The 17,518-nt window shown below is 42.3% G+C and overlaps 1 protein-coding gene across 1 annotated transcript in view; it reads left to right on the top strand.

The window, feature by feature from the left end:
- fat3b (FAT atypical cadherin 3b) overlaps positions 1 to 12,990 on the top strand; it is a 74,719-nt gene extending 61,729 nt beyond the window's left edge. The window contains 10 exon segments of the mRNA XM_089016540.1: positions 80 to 545; positions 1,633 to 1,795; positions 2,825 to 2,984; positions 3,873 to 4,283; positions 5,131 to 5,362; positions 8,289 to 8,390; positions 8,685 to 8,744; positions 9,393 to 9,431; positions 10,439 to 10,555; positions 10,558 to 12,990. Of these exon segments, the coding sequence (XP_088872666.1) occupies positions 80 to 545; positions 1,633 to 1,795; positions 2,825 to 2,984; positions 3,873 to 4,283; positions 5,131 to 5,362; positions 8,289 to 8,390; positions 8,685 to 8,744; positions 9,393 to 9,431; positions 10,439 to 10,555; positions 10,558 to 11,084 (2,277 nt within the window). The 3' untranslated portion in view covers positions 11,085 to 12,990.
- The last annotated feature ends 4,528 nt before the right edge of the window (positions 12,991 to 17,518 follow it).

Here is a 17,518-nt window from a genome sequence, read left to right as displayed (position 1 = left end):
ATTCCAAGGCGCGACACATACGCTATGCGCTGACGTTCCCTTTTTCATTTGATTCATCAATCGAATCTCTCTTTTCCAGATCGAAGGTGGTCGCCTTTGGTTCCAACTAGACTGCGACAACACGCTCGGCATCATGGGAATCTCCGGCCGCCGAATCAACGACGGTCTGTGGCACGCCGTGGCCTTGGAACTGACCCACAACTACACCCTCCTGTCATTGGACGATAGCTTCGTGGAGCGCCGGCGAGCCGCCCAAGCCCCCGTCCGCCTTTGGCCCGTCGCCCCGGAATCGTCCTTCTTCTTTGGGGCGCAGGTTAGGCCTCCGGGGGTGGGCGGGCTCGGGGCGAGGGTCCAAGATGGCTTCCAGGGCTGCCTGGGTCGGCTGACGCTCAACGGGAGAGAGCTTCCGCCGCTGAATAAGCGAAGTCGCTACGCCGAGATCGCCGGGTTGAGTGAGGTGGAAGCGGGGTGCGTCCTTTACCCGGACCCCTGCGTTAGCGCCCCCTGTCTCAACGGAGCCGTGTGCACCAGCCTGCCATTGGGCGGTCAGTCCCACTCATCACATCCATTTTTATTGACATATTTATTTGCTTTTCATACATAACCCATCAAAACTATCTATTCGCTAGCTGATGGCTATCTATTTGCTGGCTAATGGCTAGCTATTTGCTAGCTAATGGCTATCATTTCGCTGGATGATAGCTATCGATTCGCTGGCTAATAGCTATCTATTCGCTGGCTAATGGTTATCTATTTGCTGGCTAATGGCTAGCTATTTGCTGGCTAATGGCTATCTCTTCGTTAGCTAATGGCTACCTATTCGCTGGCTAATGGCTAGCTATCAGCTATCTATTCGATGGCTAATGGCTATCTATTCGCTGGCTAATGGCTATCTATTCGCTAGCTAATGGCTACCTATTTGCTGGCTAATGGCTAGCTATTAGCGATCTATTCGCTGGCTAATGGCTATCTATTCGCTGGCTAATGGCTATCTATTCGCTAGCTAATGGCTACCTATTCGCTGGCTAATGGCTAGCTATTAGATATCTATTCGCTGGCTAATGGCTATCTATTCGCTGGCTAATAGCTATCTATTCGCTAGCTAATGGCTACCTATTTGCTGGCGAATGGCTATCTCTTCGCTAGCTAATGGCTACCTATTCGCTGGCTAATGGCTAGCTATTAGCTATCTATTCACTGGCTAATGGCTATCTATTCGCTGGCGAATGGGTATCTATTCGCTAGCTAATGGCTATCTGTTTGCTAGCTAATAGCTATTTATTCGCTGGCTAATAGCTATCTATTCGCTGGCTAATGGCTAGCTATTTGCCAGATAGCTATTAGCTAGCTATTCGCTACCTATTAGCTATCTATCCACTAGCTAGCTAGCTTGCTATCTATTTGAGTTACTTCGGGGTTGACTGAACGCTGGCGTGTGTGGCTGCCGCTGCTCACCCACAGAAAAAAAAACTTATCCTGTAACTATAAAGTGACCTTGAGAGTTTTGAAAGGTACTTAGAAATGAAATCTATTATTATTATTATTATTATTATTATTATTATTATTATTATTATTATTATTATTATGATTATTATAAAAACATGTCAATTTGTCTTGTTGGCACTTTAACAGGCTTCGGGTGCACTTGCACCTCCGACTTCACGGGGCGACGGTGCGAGAGGACATTAACGCCCTGCACGCCCAACCCCTGCCAAGCTGGCGCCGAGTGCCAGACCGTGGAAGGCGGCGCCAACGGATTTGTCTGCGGATGCCCACCAGGACTGATCGGGCTTACGTAAGAGCAACAAGATTTGAGTGGAGCGTCGGCGTGTCTCGTTTACAACTCGGGAATGAGAGTGGTAGTACCAAAGTTGGCCACTGGAGGGTAGCACCCTTCCTTTTACACATTTGTTTTGACACTGCTAAATACTTGAGAGGAAGAACTTAACCGAAAGATGGCCCCATTTGAAGACTAAAAACAATAATAATTATTATTAATATAATAATAATAATAATAATAAAAAGGATGATGAAAATAATACTGGCAATAATAAGATTATTATAATAATATAGTAATATAACGATATAAAAATATAATATAGTATAATAATATAATAATATAAGAATATTGATAATATAAAACAATATATTAATAATACTAATGATAATGATAAATAAGATAATATTTATGATAAAAATGGTGATAATAATAATGATGATAATAATAATAATAGTAATACGATTATTTGTATATTATTATTATTATTATTATTATTGTCATTCTCATTGTTGTCATTATTTATAATAGCAACACTATCCAAAATAGTTTTAATTTAAAAAATATATATAAAATGGCCCAAAAATATTTTCAAAAATCATAGTCAACTTACCATCTATTTTGTTATTTTTATATTTTTTTTTTAACCTACGAAATTGACCTTTTGACCCACCAAGCACGTATTTTTGAGTCAATCCACAGAGAAAAGAAAAAAAAAGTATATTTTAATATGCAATCATAAAACTAACAATTAGATTAAAAATACTCAACAAAACCATTTAAGACCAACAATAGCACAATGTCGTACATTATTATTATTATTATTATTATTATTATTATTATTATTATTATTATTAGCGGACCACCAGCGAGCGCGCCCTCGCTAAAAGTGTCTGAAACTTCCATTCATCTACAAAGCACACGCCGTTATTGTGAAAACGATTCATCATATTTTTATTTGTTTACACCCTCTACCACATTACATTTGTTTATTTATGTATTGATTCGTGAAATGGTGGACTTTCTTTAACAACAATCATTTTCCAGATGCGACGAAGACGTGGACGAGTGCGAGCAGGCCGACTGCGGCGACGGCGGCGAGTGCGTCAACACGCCGGGATCTTTCTACTGCAACTGCACGATGCACGGAGGCCAGGACGGGACTTGCGGCGGGGCGGGCGACGCTTACCTCGACGACGATACCCAGGTGCCAATGTGTGTTTTGTATGTACTGTATATGTATATGTATATGTATATGTATATGTGTATATGTGTATATGTATATGTGTATGTGTGTATATGTATGTATGTGCATGTGTGTATATGTATGTGTGTATATGTATGTATATATATGTGTATGTATATGTATGTATATGTATATGTATATGTATGTGTATGTGTATGTGTGTATATGTATGTATATGTGTGTGTGTATGTATGCATATGTGTGTGTGTATATTTATGTATACGTATGTGTGTGTATATGTATATGTATATACGTGTATGTGTGTATGTGTGTGTGTATGTGTGTGTGTATGTGTATATGTATGTATATATATGTGCATGTGTGTATATGTATGTGTATATGTGTGTATATGTATGTATATATATGTGTGTGTATATGTATGTATATGTATATGTATATGTATATGTATGTGTATGTGTGTATATGTATGTATATGTGTGTGTGTATGTATGCATATGTGTGTGTGTATATTTATGTATACGTATGTGTGTATATGTATATGTATATTTATATGTATATATGTATGTGTGTATATGTGTGTATATGTAGATATGCATGTATATGTGTGTATATGTGTGTGCATGAGTGTACATGTATGTGCATGACTGTACATGTGTGTACATGAGCGTACATTGTGTGTACATTGTGTGTACATGAGTGTACATTTGTATATATATATATATATATATATATATATATATTGACTGCAGTAATATTAGCAACCGCTGTCAGTATGATCCGATATAAACGACAAGTATCATGACAAGCTCTGTAGCAGGTGACAGTGATCCCTGCCAATCATCCGTCATCAGCGTCAACTGTCAATCATGTGTGCGTACGTGTCCGCAGGCGCAGCCGCTGTCATACGTCGGTCCGGGCGAAATCATCGGCATCGGCGTCCTGGCCTTTGTCATCATCCTGCTGCTCATCCTCTTCGTCATCTTCCGCAAGAAGATCAAATTCCGAAAGGATTCGGCGGGGGCGGCGACGCCCGGGGCGGCGGCGGCGCCGGGCGTCATGGCCGTGGCGGCCATCACGGAAACCAGCTACATGTTGCGCAAGACGGGCGTTGGCGCCGAAGGCATCGAGTTCAAGGCGGTTCGCGTGTCGGGGTCGCCGGGAAAGGCGGGCGGCATCGCCGGAGTGGACTGCGGGGAAGTGGGCGGCGGCCTGATGGCAACGCCTCAGGTGGCCGTAAGACCCAACGCACACTCGCCGCTGATGGGCGGGAGACACGCAGGGGACGCGGACGAGAGGAGGGTCAGTCACGTCCACTGTCCATCTGTCCAGCAGTCCAACCGTGACAAGTTTCCCATATTTTGGATTTATAATCATGAACTATCTTTGTGGCGTCATGTATTATCTATTAGCTATGTAGCGATCTAGCTAGCTCGATAGCAATAATCATAATAATAATAATAATAATAATAATAATAATAATAATACATTTCATTTATCAACGCTTTTCAAAACTCTCAAGGTCACTTTACAGTCACAGGAGAAGTTTTTCTGTGTGTGAGCAGCGGCAGCCACACGTGCCAGTGTTCACTCAACCGGGAATAACTCCAATAGATCAAGATAGCTTGCTAGCTAATAGATAACTAATAGCTAGCTAGTTAGACAGCTAATAGATAGCAAATAGGTAGCTAGCTAGGTAGCCATCAACGATGACCCCGTTCAACCGGGAATACATCAAATAGATCAAGTTAGCTAGCTATCTAATAGATGACTAATAGATAGATAGTTAGCTAGTTAGACAGCTAATAGATAGCAAATAGCTAGATAGCTACCTAGGTAGCCAGCAACAGTGATCCCGTTCAACCGGGAATAACTCAAATGGATCAAGTTAGCTATCTAGCTAATAGATGACTAATAGATAGCTAGTTAGACAGCTAATAAGTAGCAAATAGATAGCTAGCTAGGTAGCCAGCAGCGGATAGCTATGTAACTTGTCCTGTGACCTGTGAAGTGACTTTGAGGGTTTTGAAAGGCGCTTGTAAATAACCGTTAAGTGTCCTCACCGCAAATCTATTAGCTAGCTAGCTAGCTAGCTAGCTCGCTTTCTATCTATTTCCAACATCCATCCGCCCTAATTCTCCCATCGCAGCTTAGCAAGTTCCTGTCCGACACGTCCAACGTACGCGGAAACCGTCGTGGCGTGGCCGTGTGCAGCGTGGCGCCCACCAACCTGCCCCCGCCGTCGCCCTGCCGCCGCCTCAACCGCCACAGCGCCCCTCACAAGGTCTCCTGGGACGGCGGGGACGGCGTTTCGCGGGACGAACGCCAAAACGAGTGGAGTCAAAGAGCCTTCGAGATGGACAAGACAGACGCCAGTGAAGGTCAGGCGGTGGAAACCGGTGTTTCAAATGTGAGTTTTTCGGTCGGGGTAAGGTTTCAAAGTCAAGTTTTGTGACCGGGTAAGGTTTTTAAATTAGGATTTGTAGCCCATTTCAAAAATTAGGGTGTCAAGCAGTCGTTAGCGCTTTAACGTAAAATTTCATACAAAGTACGTGCCTTTAACCTGCGTTTTGGAAAAGTAGGGTTTCAAGCACCTATGGTTAAGGTTTCAAAGTCGAGTTTCGTGACCGTGTAAGGTTTTTAAATTAGGATTTCTAGCCCATTTCAAAAGTTAGGGTGTCAAGCAAGGGTTTAACGTACGATTTCATACAAGGTTCGTGCCTTAAACTTGCGTTTTGGAAAAATAAGGTTTCAAGCCATGCTTAAGGTTTCAAAGTCGAGTTTCGTAACCGGGTAAGGTTTTTAAATTAGGATTTCTAGCCCATTTCAAAAATTAGGGTGTCAAGCAGGCGTTAGCGCTTTAACGTAAAATTTCATACAAAGTACGTGCCTTTAACCTGCGTTTTGGAAAAGTAGGGTTTCAAGCACCTATGGTTAAGGTTTCAAAATCGAGTTTCGTGACCGGGTAAGGTTTTTAAATTAGGATTTCTAGCCCATTTCAAAAGTTAGGGTGTCAAGCAAGGGTTAGTTAGCGCTTTAACATACGATTTCATACAAAGTTCGTGCCTTTAACCTGCGTTTCGGAAAAATAGGGTTTCAAGCCATGGTTAAGGTTTCAAAATCGGGTTTCGTGACTGGGTAAGGTTTTAAATTAGGATTTCTAGCCTATTTCAAAAGTTAGGGTGTTTCTAATGCTATATCGAATGTTTATGCAGTTCTAAAACTCAAAAACCCTGGCGCTGGAGTAGACACATTTTTCCACATGGTCTGGCAGTCAATGAGTTAATCAATATTTCGAGCCGATTTCAAGACCGATTATCCATCGGTGAGGTACGCCGATACCGATTCGGATACGTCTTACGTTTTCGTGTTTATTATGTTTGTTAAAGTCATTAGAAGTGCTTTGCACGCTGGGTCCGAGAGGACAGTCATTTCATCTGTGCTGTATGTCATGCATATTAGCATATTTGACAATAAAGCTGATTTTGACTTAATTAATCAATCAATTAATCTGCCAATTACTTTTTTATGGTTAATTAATCATCACTTTATTTAAAACGACTACTTCTAATCCCGTCGGGTTTATTTCTAAAGGCACAAGTGAATGTTTTGCATTTGTTTTTGTATCATCGACCACTTCCTGCTGGTCATTATCGATTTCCACAGGATCAGGATGTCCTCATACCACCCCCCCCACCCCCGGCCGACGAGAAAAAGCGTCTAATTAGCGCTGCTGAACGCCATGGTTACCCGCTGTACTTTATTAGCGCCCAGCTAACTGACATAGCCGGCTCACATACCATAAACGGCTGAGGCGAGCAAGCCGATTGGTCATTTACGCAGCCTGATGAATAATTAAGTCTTGGCTATATGATGAATAATTTAATGGTGGCAAGACGGAACGTGGATTTACGTATATGGATTTTAAACACACACTCAAACCAGAAACCCTCATTTGAAACCCAAATTTGAAACCCAAACACAGGCATGAAACCATAATGTGCGTGCGTGTGTGTGTGTGTGTGTGTGTGTGTGTGTGTGTGTGTGTGTGTGTGTGTGTGTGTGTGTGTGTGTGTGTGTAATTTTGTATGGCAATTTTTGTGAGAACCACTATGATTTAGAATGTGTGTGTAGGTTTGTATGGCTAGTTTTGTGAGGACCACGATGATTTCGAATGTGTGTGTAGGTTTGTATGGAATTTTTGTGAGGACCACGATGATTTAGAATGTGTGTGTGTAGGTTTGTATGGCTAGTTTTGTGAGGACCACTATAATTTAGAATGTGTGTGTGTTTGTAGATTTGTATGGCTATTTTTGGGAGGACCACTATGATTTAGAATCTGTGTGTATAGAATTGTATGGCTATTTTTGTGAGGACCACTATGATCAGAATGTGTGTGTATGTTTGTATGGCTATTTTTGTGAGGACCACTATGATGTCGAATGTATGTGTGTAGGTTTGTATGACTATTTTAGTGAAGACCACGATGATTTAGAATCTGTGTGTAGGATTGTATGGCTATTTTTGTGAGGACCACTATGATTTAGAATGTGTGTGTATTTGTAGATTTGTATGGCTATTTTTGTGAGTACCACTATGATCAGAATGTGTGTGTGTGTGTGTGTGTGTGTGTGTGTGTGTGTGTGTGTGTGTGTGTGTGTGTGTGTGTAAGTTTGTACGGCTATTTTTGTGAGGACCACGATGATTTAGAATCTGTGTGTGTAGGATTGTATGGCTATTTTTGTGAGGACCACTATCATTTCGAATGTGTGTATGTGTGTGTATGTTTGTATGGCTAATTTTGTGAGGACCACTATGATTTAGAGTGTGTGTGTGTGCACGCGTGTGTGTGTGTGTGTGTTCACGTGCGTGTGTGAGCGTGTGTGTGGGTGTGTGTTATTGAAGTATCCGGCATGCATTCACAAGATGCCCAGTGGCTGCTCTTATGTTGATTGACAGCATGCCTGAGTCCCTTGGAGTGTGGAGTTGATTGGTGTGTGTGTGTGTGTGTGTGTGTGTGTGTGTGTGTGTGTGTGTGTGTGTGTGTGTGTGTGTGTGTGTGTGTGTGTGTGTGTGTGTGTGTGTGTGTGTGTGTGTGTGTGTGTGTGTGTGTGTGTGTGTGTGTGTATGTGTGTATGTGTGTCCACACAGTCCAAAGGCCTTAGAGCGTAACGGGTTGTTGTGGAGACCAAAGGCTCCAGTTGAGATGCTTATCAAGCAGAGTCAAATTTACATGTTGATGTTGGCTAATTGTGCAGTGCGTGTGTATCTGTGTGTGTGTGCGCGTGTGTGTGTGTGTGTTTCCAGGTAAGCGCTCGTCGCCTGCGCAAAGCGCCGCGATTGGCCTTTCGTCAGACTCTACCCCGGAGGAGTTCAGCTCGTTTACGTCGGAGTCCTTCGAAGACAACGGTATGTTGACGACGCTAACGAAGTCGCACCGCGCTAGCGCATTAACACCAAGATGACAGTTTTCGTTACTGAAAATGACAGCGCACCTCGGCTTCAAAGTAAGGTTTTTGGACATGTCCAGAGTTTTAAGTTTTAAGTAACGGTCACGGAATAAAGGCTGGGTTATGTTATTGATTTTCTCGGAAATTAGTTAAAAAAATGGCGGACTTAACATCACCACCACTACCACGATTGATAACAGCGGCGCTTAATGAAGCGTGTATGTTTGTGTGTGTGTGTGTTTAATGCACGCAGCCTCCATTGTCACGGTCATCCGTCTGGTCAATGACACGGTGGACCACATTGAAAGTGAAGGTAGGAAAAGACACATGTATATATGAGAGAGAGAGGGGGACTGTGCATGTGTGTGGGAGAAAGTGAGTGTGAGAGTGAGTGTATGAGTGTGAGTGAGTGTGAGAGTATGTGTTACTGAGTGTGTGTGAGTGCCTATGGGAGTGTCTGTGAAAGTGTGTGTGAGAGTTCCATGAGTGTGTGTGAGAAAGTGTTTGTGAGAGTGTGTGCAAGTGTGTGTGTGTGTGTGTGTGGGAGTTTACAATGATAGTGTGTGCACGAGAGTGTGTGAAAGTGCTTGTGAGACTATGTGTGAGAGACAATGAGGGTGTGTGAAAATGTGTGAGAGTGGCATGAGAGTGTGTGTCTGAGATTCTGTGTGAGTGTGTGTGAGACTCCATGAGAGTGTGTATGTGAGACTGTGTGTGTGTGAGAGTCCATGAGAGTGTGTGGAAATGTGTGAGAGTGCACATGAGAGTGTGTGTCTGAGACTATGTGTGAGAGTTCCATGAATGTGTGAAAGTATGTGTGAGACTGTGTGTGAGAGAGTGTGTTAGTGTGTGTGAGAGTTTCATGAAAATGTGTGAGAGTGCCCAGGGGAGTGTGTGTCTGAGAGTGTGTGTGTGAGAGTGAGATAACTATTTATCATTCGTTCAATGTTCTTGTTTGCAGTTACCAACCTGGACAAGGAGCAGTGGCAACACAGTCCCGGTAAGTGTCACCTTAATCCCCGGGGAGGGTGTGGTGGGGGGTACTTAACAAGGTGGTCCCAAGTGTGTGAGAGGACACATTTTCCCGACAGCGTTCCAAAATCCACCGGCGGAATTCTCCCGTCAGGTTCAGGAAGTTGCGCAAGGGCCCAAGCAGAGAGGTTTTTGCTTGTTGACTTTTATGTCTTGTTCCCTAGCAACCTGATGCCAGTTCAGTTCTCAGTGCACAATCCGCGCAGCCATTTTTTGTTTTCCCTTTCTTTTTCAACCGTGCCGATGCAAACAAAAGAGAAAGAAAAACAGATTCCGAGGGCGTTCGACTTCAAACGTGACCGACAAACCAGTCTTGACAAGAAATCGTTTACAATAATCCTCAATGTAAGCGACACCACATATCTGGCTGGCTGTCTAGCTAGCCATCTATTAGCTATATAGCTATCTAGCTCGCTGGATATCTATGGGCGATGTATTAGCTATCTATTAGCTAGCTTGCTAGCTTTCTATCTATTTGAGTTACTTCCGGGTTAAGTGAACGTTGGCGCGTGTGGCTGCCGCCGCTCACCTACAGAAAAAAACACCCTGTGACTGTTAGCTAGATGACTAGCTATCTCACTGGCTACCTGGCTCGCTACCTGGGTGGCTTCCCAGCTAGCTTGCTATTTGCTCTCTAACTAGTGGGCTGGCTATCTATTAGTTATCTATTAGCTAGCTAGCTAGCTAACTTTCTATCTATTTGAGTTATTCCGGGTTGAGTGAACACTGGCTCACCCACAGAAGAACTGATCCTGTGACTGTAAAGTGACCTTTTGAGTTTTGAAAGGCGCTTAGAAATGAAATTTATTATTATTATTATTATTATTATTATCACCACGTAAAGCTAGCTAGCATCGTGTTTTTATTAGCTCAATACCGCTTCTTTCACCACACTGATCCGACCTCTGTTGGTTCAGTTCTTCACCCCCACCCCCTTTCGATACGACCGTTCACGGGGCGTTCCTGTTCCTGCAGCCTACCACTGGGACTCCTCCAGGGAAAACTCCGGCTGGTTCTCGCCCTCCCACCCGGGTCTACCCGAGTCGGGGTCCCACTACGACCTGAGTGACGCCCAGCGGAACATCCGACGGGGCCCAGCACCCGATCCCTGCAACTGGACTACCCCATCCAAGTCCCGAGCGGCGACCGAGCCCGGGAGCCATTATCGGAGTCTCGACGGAGGGCGTTCCACTGGGAGAAGAACCAATCGGGCGAGTGGCGGCGCAGAGGGTGGCTGGGCGGCGAAAGGCGGCAACAGAGCAGCGAGGAATCGCCCGTTTATGAGGAATACCGGGAACCCCGCAGAGACTCCGATGGCAGTGAGGAGTCCGAAGCCCTCTACGACACCCTACCACCAACCAGGGAAGCCTACGACGGCTACCCGTCCAGCCCGCCGGGCCTTAGTTTACACCCGGCCCAGCTACTACCCCCGTTGCGGGCCTGGGCTTCTGGGAGTCGGGAGGGGGGCGATGGACATCTTGGCTCTGGTACCACGACCGGTTCTGGAGATGAACTGGAGAGGTTGTTGAACCTGGTGTCGCTCCGAGCTAGGAGGGCTACGAGGACCAATAGAACCTCTACCGGGTCGGAACCTGCAGTGGGGTGGGATGGATTCAAATGACTGGACGGACTCTTGACCCAGGTTGGGGGGGGGCGATAGAGACCAGGCTCCCTCGTCTTGTCAACGGCGCTGGTTTTTCCGTCTAAAGGAGTCTTTAAAGGACAACCGACACCTCCGGACAAGTTGCGTCCATCCATAATTTGTAAAATCACTTCCAAAGATTTCTACTGAGCGCAAGATTTCACCATCTTGTGCGCCATCTTGTGCATTTTCTGGGACGCTACATTGGATTCCTGATGCCTCGAATTGATATGGAAGGACTTGTTTAATCGATTGCAAACATGTATGCTTTCCTCTTCAGAACTATTTGAATCATATTCATAACTGGATGAGTAACAAGAAAGCATCTTCTCCCAATCTGAACTCTCTGAAGGCATTGTTTTGATTCTGGAGCAAGGCAGTTTGTGAAGGAGTGTCCTGGCGTGACATCACGAACAAGGGGGCGGGACTTTCTGAATCAGCCCACTTTCTAGCTCATTTTGTGGCAGTTTTGGGATACTTTAAGTCATTTTTATTGTTGTTTTGCATTGGACTAAAAATATCAGCCTGCGTGTTTCGGGTATTATAGATGCTAGAAAACGTTTTTCTGATGTCAGTTAGGAAACAAAAAAATGGTGTCGGTTGTCCTTTCAGCACTTCAGAGATGTGATTAAGATTAACGGCGTCTTTGTTTAATCATTTCATAACTCGCCAGTTATTTATTTCGCGAGGAGGTCGTTTGGCGGCCGAGCATCAAAGCGAAAGATAATTAAAAGGAAAGACAAGACTGTGCGCGAGCGCACCAAACGCACGATGGTCTATTTAGGCCGTCTTTTATCAACGTGAATGTATTGCGGACGCCGTACGCGACTCGTGGTTGGCAGTGATGACGGTCATGGTTTCCCCTCACCCCCCACGACCCCCCCTGAGGTGGTCACTGGTGATGGTAGATGAATTTTGCAAGGGGAACGTGGAGGATGGGTGCTCTCTGTCACACCATGGTGACACAAACACACACACACACACATACATATACACACACATTCCTGTTTCAATGGTTTTTTTGAGGTCCGGATAACTCCAGATCAGGAGTGAGGACCACCGTTGCTGATACGTTTAGAGAAGAACTAGTGTTACATTTGAACACTAAATGTCACCCCATTTCCCACTTTAACTTCTTTAAAAACAAAGACATGAAAAGTGGACTTGAAACTGAAATAACAGCAGGAGTGAGGTTTCTGAATGGGTACATTCAAAGTCCTCACGTCTATAGTGAATTTGGTTAAAATATTGTTTTACTTTTTGTGGTATGAACTTTTTCCTCTCATTAACCTCGCACACACACACACATAAACACACACAGTGAGTAAAACGTGTGTGCATCCAAGTGAAATGAAAATACACACCATAAAATCATTTTGGGTGAATTTGTGAGGAATTTCTGAAACTTTAACTGATGCATATATAGACCTTCTAGAAGCCTTTAGAATGAAAAACTGGTGAAAAGGTCCTCACTTGTCAAAAATGTCCTCACTACGCATGGTATAAAATGGTAGTGGTCCTCACAAAACTAGTCATACAAACACACACATACAGGGCACAGTCTAATCTACTTGGCCGACATCTGCCACACACACACACACACACACACACACACACACAACACACAGGCATACACACACAAACATGCACAGCTGGAACGGACACAAACATCATCTCACGCAACTGCCACTCATGTATTATTCAGCGATGCTTTAATTTCACCAGCGTAATCAGCTTCAGTGAGGCATGGCGGACGCGCGTGTGAATGTGGCTGACTGACTGGCTGTCGAGCAGATGATTAGCGGGACAATCCTTTGACATATGCCACCAACATTATACTGCTGCTGCCTGTTTTTTTTTTAACGACAGCAGTCCGCAAACGGTATCGTGCACTACCGCAATATATATATATATATATATATATATATATATATATATATATATATATATATATATATATATATATATATATATATATATATATACAAAGAGAGAGTGTGTGAGAGAGTGTGTGAGTGGGCGTGGGAGATTGAGTGTGTGAGAGAGTGAGAGTGTGACGGTGAATATGTGAGAGTGGGGTTTGTGAGTGTGAGAGCGTGAATGAGTGTGAGAGTGTGTAAAAGAGTATGAGAGTGTGTGTGAGAGCGTTTGAGAGAGAGCGAGTGAGAGAGAGTGTGACAGTGAATGAGAGAGAGTGTGACCGTGAATGTGTGAGAATGGCGTGTGTGAGATTAGGTGAGTGAGTGTGTGAGAGTGTTTGAAAGAGAGTGAGTGTGAGAGTGACAGTGAATTAGAGAAAGTGTGAGAGTGGGTTGCGTGAGATTGAGTGTGTGAGAGTGAGTGCGAATGAGTGTGAGAGTGTGTGATAGTGAGTGTTGATAGTGTGTGTGAGAGAGTGAGTGCGTGAGAAAGTGAGTGTGAGAGTGTGAGTGAGTGAGAGAGAGTGTGTGTGTGTGAGAAAGTGAGTGAGTGTGAGAGTGAGTAAGTGTGAGAAGCTGTGAGTTGTGTAAATATGTATGTATCATTTTTCATTTTGTACATTTATTTATGTATTTATTAACTCCACCCCCCCCCCCCCTCCCAGCAAGTGTTCCAATAGGTTAATAGCTGCCACTGGTTTTGTAATGAAAAGTAGCCGTTTCACAGTCAGCCTTCACTCAACGGCAAAAAAAAAATAATAATAATAAAATAATAATCATAATAAATAAATAGATAAAAACAGGATGTTGTTGCGGTGCATATCAATGTGTGGCTGAGCGCTAAGTGGACCAACACCTTGATGGAGCAAACAAAAGCAACAACGCATTAGCGCTGTAAAGACGACGCACTCTTAATGATCTACAGCGAGCATAAGAACCATATTGTTTATTTCAACGCATTTCACTTAGACTGCACTGCAAACTTCTTTGTTGACGGAGCACTTTACACACAAAAAAAATAACCAACAAAAAAACTACCCACGGAAGCTAAATCGGAGCTGGACACAACGAAAAAAATGGAACATAAAACGGACAAAAGCTCAGCAAAGGAAAACAAATTGAATCGTCTGAAAATGGCCTTCAAAGTGACGGACGGCAAACCCAAATAGGTGTTATTGTCGTCCGTATTCCAGTAGAAAAGTTGAGTGCAGCTTTATGGAGCAACTGGAGACTGTGCTGATGTGCAGAATGTCTGCTAATGCACCAATTTGCTGATGGACTTTACTGTCCATAATCTTGAATTTTGTTTTACTGTTCGTGAAACCCTAAAAAAACTGCGAGTGAGGATAAAAGGAATATAGCAATTTAGCTATCTACTATAGCTATCTAGCTAACTACTATAGCTATCTAGCTATCTACTGTAGCTATCTAGCTATCTACTGTAACTATCTAGCTAGCTGCTATTTATCTAGCTAACTAGCTAGATAGCTACTATCTATCTATCTATCTATCTATCTATCTATCTATCTATCTATCTATCTATCTATCTATCTATCTATCTATCTATCTATCTATCTATCTATCTATCTATCTATCTATCTATCTATCTATCTATCTATCCACTGTAGCTATCTAGCTATGTACTGTTAGTTACTAGCTAGATAGCTATTTAAATAGCTATCTAGCTAGCTAACTAAATCCAGAAATGTTTCATGAAATTTAACTGTCAGTGAAACCCCCAAAAATTTCCAGCGCGAGAATAAAAATGTATATCTAGCTATGTAGCGAGCTACTGTAGTTATCTACTGTAGCTATCTAGCTAGCTACTGTAACTATCTACCGTAGCTAGCTTGTTATCTAGCTAACTAGATAGCCACTATTTATCTATCTAATTAGCTAGATAGCTAGTATCTATCTAGCTATCTACTGTAGCTATCTAGCTATGTACTATTAGCTACTAGCTAGATATCTATTTTTATAGCTAGCTAGCTATCTAGCTAAATCCAGAAACTTTTCATGAAATTTGACTGTCAGTGAAACCCCAAAAATTGCCAGCGGGGAAAAAAAGAATATATCTAGCTATCTACTGTAGCTATCTAGCTATATAATGTAGCTATCTAGATAGCTAGATAACTGCTATTTATCTATCTAGCTAGCTAGATAGCTACTATCTAGCTATCTAGCTAGATTGCTACTATCTATCTACCTATGTACTGTTAGCTACTAGCTATCTAGCTATTTAAATAGCTATCTAGCTAGCTAACTAGCTAAATCCAGAAACTTTTCATGAAATTTGACTGTCAGCGAAACCCTCAAAATTGCCAGCATCTGAAAAAATAATTATATCTAGCTATCTACCGTAGTTAGCTAGCTATCTAGCTAGCGAAATATCTGATATCTAGCTAGCAAGATAGGTACTATCTATCTAGCTATCTACTATAGCTAGGTAGCTAGCTAGCTACGGTAGATAGCTAAATAGATGCTATCTATCTGGCTAGCGAGATAGGTACTATCTATCTATCTCGCTATCTACTGTAGATATCTAGCTATGTACTGTTAGCTACTAGCTATTTAAATAGCTATCTAGCTAGCTCAATCCAGAAACTTTTCATGAAAGTTGAAGTCAACATCTCACCTCTATTCGTGCACTCAAACTCCCGCCCCCCCTCCCCAAGCCCCGCCCCCCACTTTACTGTAAACCTGCTCATTCTTGTTCTAACTGGATCAATTGATTCCCAAATATCACATCCGACACGTTAATCCGACCTGGCATCCATCACGTCTGCTGGATGTCCCCCTGCCCCCTTACTCCCCGCCCCCTCCCCCGATGTCATCCACATTTCCAGCCATGACACATTGAGGCCGGCATTATTGGCCATCCGACAGTCACCCCTCGGCGAATGAAAGCGTCCCATTCTGTGTCAGACACACACACACACACACATATAACACACATACGAGGACGCCAAAAAAAAAATCCATGCAAGCGATAGCGAATAATTGCAAGTGCGTCACAAGGGTTTGCGGGAGTGTTTCCGGAATGATGCCAGCGAGTAAGACGGCATGCGTTTTCGTAGACTGGACGCGTTTTGATTTCTTGTGTAACGCTTATGTGACACGTCACCAAAAAAAGAAAAACATTCGCAGCTCAAATCGACCTATGACCTCACTGCCATCCAATTGTTTCACTAAAAAAAGACAAAAAAAAAGTTGTTTTTTTTTAAATAAACTTACGTCATCTTTCCTGATATCATTTGCTGCCAGACGATGTACAAAAATGTGCCCACTCCGGTTTTTGTCATTTTTCACTCAAATTCCAGGACCCACAGTACAGTTTCTTTCTTTAATTATAATACCATAGCACAATTATTATACATAAAATAAGGTACATTTTGTGTAGTTTTAAGGTTTAGAAAATTAGAAAGTAGAAAATTATGTTTTATGGGGACCTGGGAACGGATTATTCTCATTTTAATGGTTTTCTATGGGAAATGAATGTTTGGGATACACACTTTTCTCCTTACACACTCTATCTGGGAACCAATTAAGTTCGTAAGCCAAGGTGTCACTGTACTTTTATATTGCCAGCTGTTGGCTATCTGGCTATCTATTCGCTATCCATTAGCTAGCTAGCTATTAGCTGTCTAGCTGACTGGCTGTCTAGCTGGCGAGCTGTTAGCTAGCTGGCTATCTATGAGCTTTTTATTTGTTATGCATTAGCTAGCTAGCTTTCTATCTATTTGCGTTACTTCGGGGTTGAGTGAACGCTGGCGCATGAGGCTGCCGCTGCTCACCCACAGAAAAACACTTATCCTGTGACTGTAAAGTGACCTTGAGTTTTATTTCTATTATTATTATTATTATTATTATTATTATTATTATTATTATTATTATGTATATAGTGCGTTAGCTGTAACAAAGCGCTTTATTATTATCAGTAGTAGTCGTAGTAGTCATAGTAGTAGTCGTAGTGGTATCTAGCTAGCTATCTATTAGCTATATAGCTATCTGGGTAGCTACCTTTCTATCTATTTGAGTTACTTTCGGGTTGAGTGAACGCTGGCACGTGTGGCTGCCGCTGCTCACCAATAGAAAAACTTTATCCTGTGACTATAAAGTGACCTTGAGAGTTTTGAAAGGCGCTTATAAATGAAAATTATATATATATATATATATATATATATATATATAGTAGTGTAGACTGTAGTGTCCTTGAGAGTTTTGGAAGTCATTTATAAATGAAAATTATATATATATATATATATATATATATATGAGAGTTTTGTAAGTCATTTATAAATGAAAATTATATATATATATATATATATAATTTTCATTATATAATATAAATTATATATATATATATATATATATATATATATATATATATATATATAATTTTCATTTATAAATGACTTACAAAACTCTCAAGGACACTTTACAGTCTACACTACTACTACTACTACTACTACTACTACTACTACTACTACTACT

The sequence above is a fragment of the Hippocampus bargibanti genome, linkage group LG16 (genome assembly GCF_051943395.1).
Source record: "Hippocampus bargibanti isolate YZ-2025 linkage group LG16, ASM5194339v1, whole genome shotgun sequence".
Classification (NCBI taxonomy): domain Eukaryota; kingdom Metazoa; phylum Chordata; class Actinopteri; order Syngnathiformes; family Syngnathidae; genus Hippocampus; species Hippocampus bargibanti.
The sequence above is the reverse complement of the archived record's forward strand: the minus strand, read 5'-3'. Positions and strand labels throughout refer to the sequence as shown.